Below are 14,133 nucleotides of genomic sequence, written 5' to 3' on the forward strand. Positions count from 1 at the left end.
GGGGAGAGAGGGGGGTTGCTAAGAGAGCGGGGAGAGAGGGGGGGGCTTGCTAAGAGTGGGGGAGAGAGGGGGCGATGCTAAGAGATGGGGGAGAGTGGGGGATGCCAAGAGTTGGGGGAGAGAGTGGGGTGGTGGATGCTAAGAGTTGGGGGAGAGGGGGGATGCTAAGAGTTGAGGGAGAGAGGGTGGGGGGGTGGATGCTAAGAGTGGAGGGGAGAGGGGATGCTAATCCAAATCCAGGCCCCCAGAGCCACCTGAGATCCTCCCCATCTTCCGGCTGCTGGCACCCAGAAAGCAAGAGAGGCAGGCTGGGAGCTGGAGGGGACCTCGCTCCCTGAGACAGCGGCTGAGATGGGGGACAGGTGGCTGGCCAGCACCTCAGAGCAGCCATGGGACCCTTGGGAAGCCCGGGAAGGGCTCTCATGCCTGTAGGTGCTGCCTGCAGGGCCTCTCCACCTCCTGCAGGGCTTCACCATGCACCTCGGGATGGTTGGGAAGCTCCAGGGAATGGGGCACAGCGGGCAGAAACAGTTGGCTACTGCCACAGACCTGGGCGGTACCTGGTCCTGGTCAGGCAGAGAGAGACTCACAGACGTTCCCTCACAGGAACCAGGCTAGGAGACGGGTGTTGTGGACTGACACCAGGATTTCTTTGTGGATGTCATGATGTCAAGTCGCTCAGTCGTGTCCCACTCTTTGCGACCCCATGGACTGCAGCCTACCAGGCTCCTCCGTCCGTGGGATTTTCCAGGCAAGAGTACTGGAGTGGGGTGCCATTTCTTTCTCCAGGGTTCTTAACATATATTCCATATCAATGACCAAAAAACCCTCAATAGTGGCAGGTGTAAAGGTACTCTTATTAAAATCAAGTGGAAAAGAAGGATATTTTCTGCAACATTATTTAACATAATACTCAGAGTTAGGAAGGAAGTAAAGCAAGGAATGAACAGCAAAAATGGCGATTGTGCACAGGATTAAAAAAATTTTACTTACAGATAATATGAATAACCCAACAAGCTTGTAGACTTAATAACACAGTTGAGTAAAATGGTTAAATATTATGATAGATATGTAAGTATCAGTAACTTTTACTTATATGAAATTGCAGATAAAGATTTGAGTTTTTCTGTAGGTGAGTATTTGTCAACCAAGCTTTAAAAAATATATGGATGCCTGGCCCCCACACCAGACTAGTTAAATGCCCATCTCTTTGTGGAAGGAGTAGCTTTCAGCCGATTTGTGGACGCAGCCAGATGGCCATGGAGGGTGACTGCTTATAGGCACGTCTTGGTTTGGAACCAGTGGGGAGGCCTCCCTCCCTGGAAACAGGATGGATGAAAGCCCCACCGGGAGGGCTGAGCTGAGTTACAGTGAGCTGATGGCTCTGCCCAGCCCCCAGCCCCCACGCCCTCCCCTCGGTGCCTCCTCCCCTCTGACTCCAGAGCCCCCCTGACTAGATGGAGCTGAGCTGGTCCCCCTCAGCTGGCCAGCAGATGGATCCGCAGCTCCTCGAACAGCCACGTGCAGATGGTCGGCTCACTGTGAATACGTGAAAGAGTGAAAGGACTGAGCGCCCACACGCTGAAGCCAAAGCATGCCCATATACGCATCCTGCTCCGGGTGCTCTAGTGGCAGGAGACAGAGAGAACTCTAGAAGCTTCTCCCTGGAGTCACGGAAATCCAGCTCATCCTCTGCATCCCGCCCTGGTCCCTTTCCAGGGCCTGGCTTCTCCAGAATGAGTCAGCTGTCTCCAGAAGCATGCCACTTCCTTCCCTTTCCTTGGAGGCTCTGAAACATCTTTTTAGATCCCTTATTCCATTCATCTCCAGACTTTTGGAAGCGGCTGCCTACCCAGCAAATGGAGGTCACCCGAGGGAGGTGGAGACTCCAGGAGGGCTGACTCGAGGCTGGGAGGCAGTGACCCTGGACGACAGGTCTAAGCAGGGGTGTCGTGACAGCTCTGGCTGCCGAGGCGTGGAAAAGGCAGATGGGCAGTCTTCAGGGCCGATCTGGGGCAGCTACAACCCTTTGATCTGCAGGGCCAGCTTGGCCTCTCCATCTTCAATGAGAGGAGGTGTGTTTCTTGGGTCCTCACAAGTGTGAACCTTGACCCCAGCTCCTGCCCAGCCCAGACCCCAGCCAGCTTAAGTGCCAGCAGCCCACGTCTGCTCCCCATTTGCATACCCCAGGCAGCTGAGAAACGCCATCCCCATCAAGGCGTCCTCTGCAACTGCTCTGCTCCTGCTCATCCTCACAGACCCCGGGGCTACCGTGGCAGAGCCGGATCCAGACTGGCTGTGCTGACAAGAGGACCAGTGGTGTGTGTGGAGCTGCAGCCCACAGTGGATGAGAAGAAGGCTTCTCAGCTCCTCTAGGAGACGGGCTCTCTCAACCCTAAAGGCCAAGACATCAGAGGGGCAGTTAACCTAAAGAACTGGGTTGGGGGGAGGGGGACAGGATCTTAATCCTTGTTCTGGGGCCAGAGCACAGTTGGTCCCGCAGGAGAGAATCTAGGCTTCTCCTTGAAGCAGACAGGGACTAAAGTGGCTAAGAATAAGGACTCACTTTCTAGTTCCCAACCAGGCCACTCTCAGTTTCCCAAACGTAAGTTTCTCCAGTCCCTCAAGGGAAGAGAACCAGAGAGGCAGATGGTACAGCAAGTGATTGGTAGAGGGGACGTCTTGGACACGCCCTCACCACACTGTACCATCCATAGAGGTGTCAGGGGAGCCCCTGTGACACAGGGCCTAGGACCTAGGGGGTGCTGGCCCCTTTATGGACAGGGAATGTTTGAACTGGCCAAAAAGCTGGGAGAGTAAGTGGAGACTTTGCTGCCTCTCTCCCAGATCCCTGTGTCCCCAGTGGAGGCCCAGGTTATAGCCACCCCCTTGGGTGGTGTGATTCTGTAGTGTGATCCACACAAGACCTTGTTCTCACAGCAGAAAAGACCAACAGGTTTGTGTTTAAAGCTGGATCACTTGTTTTTAAGATGCTCACAACAAAAGAAGCTTTGATTTTATTGATCCTGTTTTGCACCGCTTGAAAGGAATTGGAAGCCGTCTTGGTGTGTCACACTGCGGTGGGCAGGGGAAGGCTGGGTGGGAGAGACTATGCTGGGGTTCCAGGTTCTTCTAAGATGGCAAAGGAGAGACAGCCCTGCACTGCGCGTGTGCCCGGGACAGCTGAGGTGGGCACTGCCAGAGCCCCGGGTTTCCCCCTTGGGCTTGGAGTGGAAGGGCAGACAGGAACGTAAAGTGCGGTGACGGGGCGCTGGTGCTGGCAGAGCTGCCTGGGGCTGAGGGGAGCTCCAGCTTCTTACCTTGCTTTACTGTCTTCTAGAAAAGAGGACAGAACAGCCTAGTGAGCTGTAAGCTGTGAAAGTCTGTCTTTTTATTTTAAAAAATTGTAAAAATGATATGTGCTCATTATTGGGGGAAAAAACAGAAGTGTACACATTAAAAAGTGGATTATCCCTTTCTCCAAGAGTAAGCATTGCTAAAATTTTAATACTCCTCCGTTTTTTTCTATTCATATACAGAAGTCAGCTTTTCCCCTCCCTCATCCCTTCTTTCCCTCACTTCCTTTTTCCCTTCTCTCTCCCTTTCCATCCTTCCCTTTTTTCTCTCTTTTACAAAAAATGGAATCAGACTATTCAATTTTCAGTTTTCCTTTTTTCTTTCCTTTAGCCAGACTTTATTGTTAGAATATTTGAAATCATTATTCTATACACAAATTTTAATTTCTTACAAAGCTCTATATTCCATATCACTAGGTCACTTCACTCTCCATTTTATGCCACATTTCCATCAAGAACTATTTCCCCAAATCACAATCTGCCTGATTGTGTATTGTTGTTCCGTTGCTAAGTTGTATCCAACTCTTTGCAATGCTGTGAACTGCAGCCTGCCAAGCTCCTCTATCCATGAGATTTCCCAAGCAAGAATACTGGAGTGGGTTGCCATTTCCTTCTCCATCAGTTATCCTTTTTTGCACTGTGATTTTCTCTGACTGCACAGGTACTCAAAAGGTATGTGTTGAAAGAAGTGAGATTCCTCGTACCACTTTTTTTTTTAACTGAATAGCTCTTGAAAACTTCTTACCAGCACGTGAAAAATCTGATTCATTCATTCTGATGACTACATGCTGTTCTGTTACAGGAATGTGCCAAAATGTATTGATATTAACTGGTTCTCTATTTAATGGGTTCTTCTTTTTACTATTATAAATAATACTGCAGTGAATATCCTTGCACACATTTTTGCACACTTACGCAACCATTTTTATAGGATAGATTTCTGGAAATGGAACTGCTGGGTAAGTGCACACCTGTTTACAGGTGTGACGGCCAGCACCAAACTGTCTTCTAGAATTGTTGTACCAGTTTACGTGTCGGTGTCTTCTCTCACCACCCTCCTGTCCCCGCAGGATGAATCAGGCACCGACCGTGGGCTTTGAGCAGGATGTCGGCAGCCGAACCACGCACCATTTCATGTACCCCGAGAGTGCCAAGAACCTGCCCGCCAACGTCAGCTTTGTGCTGGTGCCCTTCAAGGCCCTGGACCTCCTGTGGATCGCCAGCGCCCTGTCCACCGGGCAGATCCGATTGTGAGCCCCTGCCGCTGCAAGTGGGGCACGGGGGCCGCCCCGCCTTGGGAGGAACTGTCTGGGCCCAGGTCTTAGAATGCCTCTCACTGACTGTTTTGGCTGAGAGGCTGGCGAGGAGAGAAGCAGCAGTAGGGGTGGCGCCAAACGGTGGCTAGCTGGGGCCACAGCTTGTCCGGGCCACTCCCTGCACGGTGGCAGCCAGCCCACTGGTGTTCGAGAGGCGAAGGACACCTTTCCAGCCCCCTCTGCAGGAGGTGGCTCCTGTCTGTTAGCTCTGCTTTAACAGCTTTATTGAGATATGAGTCACATGCCATACAGTTCACACATTTAAAGTGCAGTTCAGTGGCTTTTAGTACACGCACAGGGTTTAGGGTTATGTAACCATCACAAGTAATTTTAGAACACATGCATATTCCAAAGATGAAGATAATCTAAAGGCACCCCTGTACCCCTTACTCATCACCCCCACTCCCTCCACCCCTAGCCCTAGGCAACCACTAATCTACTCTGTCTCACCGTGGTTTTTGTGTGTGCACATGTGTGTGTAAAAATGTGTATGTGTAACATAAAATACTATTTTAACCACACAGTTCATGAACATTAAGTGCATTCACATTGCTGTACAAATCTCACCACAGCCCATCTCCAGAACTTTATCATCATCTCAGATGAACACTCTGCCATCAAATGGCAACTCCCCATTCCCTCCTCCCTCCAGCCCCTGATAACCACTGTTCTGTCTCTATGATTTGACTGTTCTAGGTACTTCATACACGTGGAATCATACAGTGTTTGTCCTTTGCCTCTGGCTTATTTCAGTAGCATCGTGTTTTCAGGGCTCATCTGTCTTATAGCCTGTGTCAGGGTTTTATCCCCTTTAAAGGGTGCATAGTATTCTGGTGTATGGATATATCATATTTACCTATTCATCTGTCCATTGGACAACTGGATTACTTCCACCTATGCCTATTTTCACCGCGTATTTTTTTAAACACAGAAGTTGCAGTTTTCTGAGTTTAGCTTATGTTTGGGAGTCCAAAGGGCTAAAATAAGTGCTGTAGAGTTTAAGTTCCATGGATACTCAGAAATGGGAGCATAGGTTACAGGCACCACGGCTAATAGGGAAGGAGTCCGAAATGTGAGCATAGGTTACAGGCACCACGGCTAATAGGGAAGGAGGGATTTGTGCCTAATGTGAGGACAGTAGCGTCAGGGCTGCTGTGGGCAGAGGTTAAGAGCACGGACATGCTGGGTGTGAGAAGATGGGCTAACCCAAGTGGAGACTTCACAGCAGAGAGTCATGGGAAGAAAAGTTGGGGCTAGGTTATGAAACACCCCGGTGCTTGTCTAAACCATCCTTATTTTATCTTGGAGAACATAGGGACCCATTGAAGGTTTCTGGACAAGGAGCTGCAGTGATATGCAGTGGGAGAGCAGTCTGGAAGCAGGGCAGCCTGTCATGAGGCCATCATCACTTGGGCCTCAGCGGGAGGAAAGGCATCCCTGGGTGCATGGAGCCAGCTCAGTGTTATTTTTCTTTCTGCTTGCAGCACCTATGCCCCAGTGAAGTCCTTCCTTCGAGTGGACAAAGAGAAGGTAAGCTTCCTCCTCCCCACCTCAATGGAAGTAGTGCAGACCTGAGTCATGCTGTCCCTGGTCCTGTGGTTCAGGTATCCCCCAGTACCCTTCCAGAACCCTCAAGAGTCCCCATCCGCTGGTATACCTGACTCCCCTCCCCCCGCCCCCCCACACAGGCTGCAGGAACTACTGGCTACTGGCACATGTAGAGGAACTGGTCAGAGCTTGGCCTGAGATTTCAGGCCCTAGAAGCCCTCATGTGCTCATTACATTTTCTCCTCCTAGGTCCAGATCTACAACCCAGCCTTCTTCAAGTACATCCATGACAGGTGGACAGAGCATCATGGACGGTACCCTTCCACTGGGATGCTGGTACTCTTCTTTGCCCTGCATGTGTGTGATGAGGTGGGTAGCCTGTTCTGGGGATAAAATAGTAGGACCCAAGGGACAGAGGGAACCAGGCTTTGTCAAGGCTTAGCAGTGCATCAAGAGGAATGTGTTTTTGTAGGAAGGAACTAAGTGGCTTCCATTCCCATTTCTAGGCTGCAGGGTATAGGTCTGCATTTCGCAAACTTACTGTGTTCATGATTTTACCATATCTGATATCAGTTCATTGAAAGGTTAAATTTATTTAAAAAGGAAATTGAATACCATAATTGATATTACTTGCCATAAAGAAAGAATAACCATAAATGAAGTGGAACAGTGTTGGAGTTGTTTGAGCATAATGGGATCTCCCACAGCTGTGGGCCCCAGGCCTACTCTGTTAAAAATGGAGATTAGTCATTCAAGGAGCCCATCTCTGGGCTCTGTCTGCTGCTCTGCCATGGATAGCAGTGCTCATGCCCAGCACACCCTTTTGCCAGTAAACTATTCCGTGTATGATATTGCGTACCTGACCAGCTTTCAATAAAACACACCATTAAGGGGGAAAAAAATGTTAGCAAGGGTTGGTGAGTTTTCACAGGCTGGCTCCATACTCAGGCGTTCTTGATGTCATCAGAAGGTAGCTGGAAGGAGAACCGGAAGGGAACAGCCCTCTCCCTCTGGAACAGTGTCCTCAGCGTCAGGGTTGGATGTCCCGGGTCTTCCAGGCGCGTGAAGCGCGCCGGGAGCGGATGAGCCGCCTCCTGCTCGGGTAGGGGCGCCGCGGCCCCTTTCTCGTCCCCTCCTAACAACCCAAGGCTCTGCCGCGGCCTCTGCTCCCGGGTCCCCGACGTGGAGTGACCCGCGCCGCCCTCCCCCGCAGGTGAACGTGTACGGCTTCGGGGCCGACAGCCGGGGCAACTGGCACCACTACTGGGAGAATAACCGGTACGCGGGCGAATTCCGGAAGACGGGCGTGCACGACGCCGACTTCGAGGCGCACATCATCGACATGCTGGCTAAGGCCAGCAAGATCGAGGTCTACAGAGGGAACTGAGCCCGGACGCGCTGCGACTCTTCTGCCCGGCCGCGCGGCTCCCGCCGGGACTTGGGGTCAGCCCGGGGGCGGTGACCTAAGCGTGGCGCGGCGCCCTCCGGGGCGTCAGCGGGCGTTCGGAGCGCCGCCGCCACGGCCTGGACCAATCACTTTGCAGCCCAGCGAGCGCCGGCGTCCTCGGCCAGCGAGGAGACTCCCCCTGCCGAGCACCAATCAGCGCCGCCGGCGGGCGGGGCCTCCAGCCAATCATGCAACTCAAGGAGGACTTCCGGCGCCGGGACCCCTCTCAGCCAATCGATGGCCTTCGGGGGCGGGCCGGCGGCCGATTAATTTCCCACTCCCCTATGCTTTTGGGTAGGATTTTATTTCACGCTTTCTAAGGAGTAAGAGTTCCTTCCGGCTTCGAGAAGTATGCTCTCCGCAGGTTCGGCGGGAGGCGTCTCAGTCACTTTCCGGCCTAACCTCGCTGGGGGCGCCGAGAAGGAAACGGTGGGGAAGGCGAGGGACAGCGGTGGCTCGCTCCCTCCTTCCCGGGAGTGCTCCGTGACCGCGGGGCGGGCGGGAGGGCGATCGGGCAGCCTTTCGGGTGGGCGGGGAGCGGGGCGGTCAGGTGGTTTGCAGGGAGCGCTGTTTTCCCCAGGGGGAAAGTTAGAGCCCTCCCGGACCGCCCCGGACCGCCTAGAGAACTAGATCCACATTTCTTTGATCGGTCAGGCGTAGATAGGTGAGTGCAAACCCACCAAAGAAATGCGGTGAGAATCTGGAGGGCACGTGGGTCCTCTCCTGCCTCCTCCCCTCCCGCCCTTGGCCCCCTTGTGGAATGGCCTTTCTGACCGTGGCATTTAGTGTCTCACCAGAAAACTAGGATTGTGTGCACCCCTTCCTAGGCGAGCGAAGTTCGCCTAGGGCTCAACTCTGAAACACAGTTGTAAGAAATAGGACAGGAGACTGGAAACCCCGTCACATCAGATGTCAGGTGCTTCTCACTCCGTATGCCCTTGGCCCCTATTGTTTGCTCACAACCTCTTCAGTGTCTCTCCCGAGGCCCTGGGTCTCCTCACCAGGCCACTTGTTGCTCTGGGGGGATTGCCCTGTGGTTAGGACAGTGCAGCTCCCCGCCCTTCCCGCTTTGGGTGCCTCTAGGGAGAGGGAGCAGCATGTAGGACAGAAGGCTGGAGATGAGACCAGCTGTCTGGTTCTTCACCTGTCACCCCCCAAAGGAGGAGGAAACCTCTTGCTCCGGGTTGGAATTTGCTTCAGGCTTATGATTTAGCTAACCTGAAATTATTATGGGTGGCTGACCAACAAAGATGCTTTTCAGATACTGAGCTGGCCATGCAAATAGCTGGGGAGGAGTGGACTTGCCCCATGCATGCCTCCTCCCCTACCCACATATCCCCTTCCCTGTGCTCACCTTGCACCTTTTCCCTCTGACCCTCTTTTCATTTCCAGCTCTAGAAGGGCTGCAAAGCTAACAACCAGAGGTTACAGCTGGAAGCTACTTGCATGACTGAACCCAGCTTAAGTTCCTAGAGGAAGCTGCTGAAGGTATTCCTCACGCTTGAAGGTTGGGGGAGTGTAGGAGGGGAAAAGGGCTTCTGTGAAGCTTCCAAACCACTAAAAGGAGTCCCCCCCTTCCCAACAGTGACTTAAAAAACAGTAAACAAACAAACGTAAAAACCACCCTCTCTTAGTGAGTTGATACCACTCGGCAGCCTCCTGGTCGTTGGTATAGTTCCTGCAGCTGGCTGAGGGAACAGGAGCCAGCAGAGAAGTATGTTAGAGGCTTAGTGGGGGGCAGTGGGCCCCGCTAAAAGTTAATATATTGAGAACTTAGCTTGAGTCTGTCCCTTCCCAATTCCAAAAGTAGGAGGAGTGAAGAATGGGGGTGGGTTAGTGAGGCCTTTAGTGGAACACCTCTTTCACCACCTCGGCCCCATCATTTTAGAAAGTCAAGACCAGTTATTCTTGCCAGTCTCATCTCAGTGCTTCCTAAAGAGGCTCTTGAGTGTTTAAGAGATGAAAAAAATGCAATTATGCCAAACAGTATTGAGCAGAATAATTTATTTCTTTTGTTGTTGTTCCTTTTTCTTCTTTTGTTTGGGTTTTGTTTTGTTTAGAACATTAATAAATCCCCATTCTGGAAGAGGTAGGTCCCAGCACCCAGCCCAGATCTTCTTTTCTACAATAGTTATTTAAGCAAATGTTTTTTATTTTCTTCCCTTTCTCTTTCTGAATTAAAAATAAGAAACTGTATATTCACTTGTTCGTTTTGAAATGTTTTTGATAGTGGGAAGAAGGTCAATGGGAAGCTGTGACCAAGTAATGGTGAAGACTTTTGGGGGCATTGCTGGAAGTGGGGAAGGGACGACTCCCAGGCACCCATCCCTTATACATGAAGCCTCCCAGCCACCAGCTGTGCCCTCTGGGAGGGTGGCCTTCACCACCGTCCGCTGTGTGGGCCCAGTACAGCATGCAGACCCCACAGTCACCTGGATGGGGCTTTCCCTGCTCTGTTTCTGGGTTCTGTGCAACTTCCCATGATGCCATAGGTGTGGGTTGGCAGGGAATTGGCAAAATGGTTGGAGCTGGTGCCACAGGCGTCCGAGGTAGCTGTGCTGTTTCCTTAGGCTGTCTGGATCTACTTGACCGTAACTCCCATCATGCGCTGGAATGTCCCTGAACGTATAGCTCTGCCGTCTGGTGGATGAGATAGCTCACACTAGCTGTCTTCAGAATCTGTGCTCAGCTTGGCGTCCTGCTGTCCAGTTTCTGCCAGTGCCCAAGAGCGAGCTGAGTGACTTTTCAAATGGAAGATACTTTTTGTTGGAGGAGGGCATCACTTTTTGGAAGTGGTGGAGGGTTTGTTCTAAAACTGTAGGTCTCTGGGCTGTAGTTCTCCTTTTTGGGGTTGCCAGAGCCTCCATATGACAGTTCTCTGCCGCAGACACTCCCCAGTAGCACGTACCTGAGTCATAAGGCCCGGTGTCCAGATGACAGGCACATAGCCAGGACTGCCAAGAACTGTTTCTTGTCTGGGCCCCACTCAGAGCCGCTGTCTTATGGGTCACTGTCCTTAGTGGGAGCAGCACTCCAGATATTGTACATGTTACCTCCAGGATTGAGCCTCACAAATTATGTCTTTTTATTTTTTAATGTTGGCCACGGATTCCATTGCTTTGATTCAGCAAAGATACCATATCAGGAATCACAAGTTAGCACTATTGCAATAACCTACTGTCATTCTCCATGATTCAGATGGCGAGTGAATGGGATGAGGAAGAAGTCACCCATCCTTCCATAACTCAAGTTGGATGGCAGCACCAGTCTCTGCAAACCCTGCTGGAATGTGGTATTGAGTCTGACTTACCATGTTGGAGATAGTTCCAGGGACATCTATTAGGCCCTACCCCCATGCGTCTCGTTGCCAGTACAGTGATTTTGCCAGGTAGTAAATATCTCTCTTTCCTTTTCGAACTAAGGAAATTACCTTAAGATGAATCTAGTCTCATTGGACCCACCATTAAATGGACTTGAACCAGAGCTCCATCTGTCATTGACCATAATAAGCTCCAACTCTCATAATAAAGTGGACTGCTTTGGCATTCTGGTCTCAAAGCTAGCGTATGGTGACTCCTGGAAGTCTGGGTATTTCCCTTCTCCCAGTGCACTGTCACTCCAGAAGTAGGTTCTCCTGGAAAAGCAACAGCTACACAAACAACCCTAAGATCTGCTTGAAAAGAGCTCCAGGTGTGTGGCCTGATTAGGTCTGGGAACTGAGTAAAAAGCTAAAAATTCCCCTCACTGCGACTCAGGTTTTTTCCCAGTACTCTTAGAATTTTCTCTCCTGTGCACATCAAGCAATACTTTAGTAGGCTCCCCAGCATCTCTTTCATTTCTGGGGACCTTAATGGTCAATTAACTATTGTTCCAAATCGTTAGAGGTGAGAACTCTAGTTGCCAAACTGGATTATTGTGGTAAATGTGCTTCCGTGTCTCAGGTCAGGAGGCATGGCTTTCTAGGCTTTGTTAGGCTGGGATCCCATTATTCACTGACCCTCAAATGACAGCCACCAGAGTTCTTTAAAGATGGTGCCCCAATCACTAATCAGTTCAGTTCAGTCGCTCAGTCGTGTCCGACTCTGCGATCACATGAATTGCAGCACGCCAGGCCTCCCTGTCTATCACCAACTCCCGGAGTTCACCCAAACCCATGTCCATCAAGTCGGTGATGCCATCCAGCCATCTCATCCTCTGTCGTCCCCTTCTCCTCCTGCCCCCAATCCCTCCCGGCATCAGAGTCTTTTCCAATGAGTCAACTCTTCGCATGAGGTCGCCAAAGTATTGGAGTTTCAGCTTTAGCATCAGTCCTTCTAGTGAACACCCAGGACTGATCTCCTTTAGAATGGACTGGATGGATCTCCTTGCAGTCCAAGGGACTCTCAAGAGTCTTCTCCAACACCACAGTTCAAAAGCATCAATTCTTTGGCGCTCAGCTTTCCTCACAGTCCAACTTTCACATCCATACACGACCACTGGAAAAACCATAGCCTTGATTAAACGGACCTTTGTTGGCAAAGTAATGTCTCTGCTTTTCAATATGTTATCTAGGTTGTTCATAACTTTCCTTCCAAGGAGTAAGTGTCTTTTAATTTCATGGTTGCAATCACTATCTGCAGTGATTTTGGAGCCCCAAAAAATAAAGTCTGACACTGTTTCCACTGTTTCCCCATCTATTTCCCATGAAGTGATGGGACCAGATGCCATGATCTTCGTTTTCTGAATGTTGAGCTTTAAGCCAACTTTTCCACTCTCCACTTTCACTTTCATCAAGAGGCTTTTGAGTTCCTCTTCACTTTCTGCCATAAAGGTGGTGTCATCTGCATATCTGAGGTTATTGATATTTCTGCTGGCAATCTTGATTCCAGCTTGTGCTTCTTCCAGTCCAGCGTTTCTCATGATGTACTCTGCATATAAGTTAAATAAGCAAGGTGACAATATACAGCCTAGACGAACTCCTTTTCCTATTTGGAACCAGTCTGTTGTTCCATGTCCAGTTCTAACTGTTGCTTCCTGACCTGCATATAGGTTTCTCAAGAGGCAGGTCAGGTGGTCTGGTATTCCCATCTCTTTCAGAATTTTCCACAGTTTATTGTGATCCACACAGTCAAAGGCTTTGGCATAGTCAATAAAGCAGAAATAGATGTTTTTCTGGAACTCTCTTTTTTTTTCGGTGATCCAGCAGATGTTGGCAATTTGATCTCTGGTTTCTCTGCCTTTTCTAAAACCAGCTTGAACATCAGGAAGTTCACGATTCACATATTGCTGAAGCCTGGCTTGGAGAATTTTGAGCATTACTCTGCTAGCGTGTGAGATGAGTGCAATTGTGCGGTAGTTTGAGCATTCTTTGGCATTGCCTTTCTTTGGGATTGGAATGAAAACTGACCTTTGCAGTCCTGTGGCCACTGCTGAGTTTTCCAAATTTGCTGATACATTTTTAAAAAATTTTATTAAGGTATAGTTGATTTATAGTGTTGTGCTGTTAACTATAGCTCCCATGCTGTACGTTATATCCCTAGAGCTTATTTATCCTAAACTGGAAGTTTGTACCTTTTGACTGCCTTTACCCATTCCCCCTCCTATTTGGCAAGCACCAGTCTGCTCTCTGTTTCTATGAGAGCAGTGTTAGATTCTGCATGAAAGTAAGATCACATGATATTTGTCTTTCTCCATCTAACTTATTTCACTAGCATAACGCCCTGTTGTCACAAAAGACAGGATTTCCTTTTTTTTTTTAATGGCTGAATAATAGTCTGTTATATATATATCCACATTTTCTTTACCCATTCCTCTGTCAATGGACATTTAGGTTGTTTCCATGTCTTTGCTATTGTAGATAATGCTGCAGTGAATATGGGAGTGCAGATGTCTCTTTGAGAGGGTAATATTCCCTTGGATGCGTACCCAGAAGTGAAATTGTTGAATAATATGGTAGTTCTGTTCCCAAGAGTGAAGCTAGATCCTATCTCACATCCCTCACGGAAATTAACTCCAAATGGATTCGACTTAAATGTAAAACATGAAACCAAAATATATAAAGAACATATAACACAATAGCCCAAAAAAAAAAAAATCTGATTAAAAAAATGGGCATATGTGAAGAGACATTTCTCCAAAGAAGACATACAGATGGCCAACAGGTCCATGAAAAGATGAGCAACATCCTTAATCCTCAGGGAATTGCAAATCAAAGCCATAATGAGATATCACCACACTACTTTTAGAACGACTTGTCAAAGAGACAAGGGATAACAATCACTGGTGAGGATGTGGAACAAAGGGAACCCTTGTGCACTGTTGGTGAGAATGTAAATTAGTGCAGCCACTATGGGAAACAGTATAGAGGTTCCTTAGTGACTTAAGATGAACACTCACGTAGTCACCCTCAGGTTGTGCAAGCAACCCGGAGGCCTTTCTGCTCCATCTTCCTTACCAACCCCCATCCTTCCCCTAAAGGTGACCACTA

General features: G+C 49.6%; 1 protein-coding gene across 3 annotated transcripts in view; it reads left to right on the forward strand.

Moving 5' to 3' along the window:
* The window catches only part of ST3GAL2 (ST3 beta-galactoside alpha-2,3-sialyltransferase 2), a 47,490-nt gene extending 37,626 nt beyond the window's left edge, over nt 1-9,864 (forward strand). For all 3 annotated transcript variants that reach the window (XM_055553080.1, XM_055553081.1, XM_055553082.1), the window contains 4 exons: nt 4,427-4,606; nt 6,157-6,202; nt 6,470-6,589; nt 7,434-9,864. In XM_055553080.1, the coding sequence (XP_055409055.1) occupies nt 4,427-4,606; nt 6,157-6,202; nt 6,470-6,589; nt 7,434-7,607 (520 nt within the window). In that variant the 3' untranslated portion in view covers nt 7,608-9,864. The remainder of the gene's footprint in view (nt 1-4,426; nt 4,607-6,156; nt 6,203-6,469; nt 6,590-7,433) is intronic.
* Nucleotides 9,865-14,133: the final 4,269 nt, after the last annotated feature.

Source organism: Bubalus kerabau, chromosome 17, assembly GCF_029407905.1.
Source record: "Bubalus kerabau isolate K-KA32 ecotype Philippines breed swamp buffalo chromosome 17, PCC_UOA_SB_1v2, whole genome shotgun sequence".
NCBI classification, from domain to species: Eukaryota; Metazoa; Chordata; class Mammalia; order Artiodactyla; family Bovidae; genus Bubalus; species Bubalus kerabau.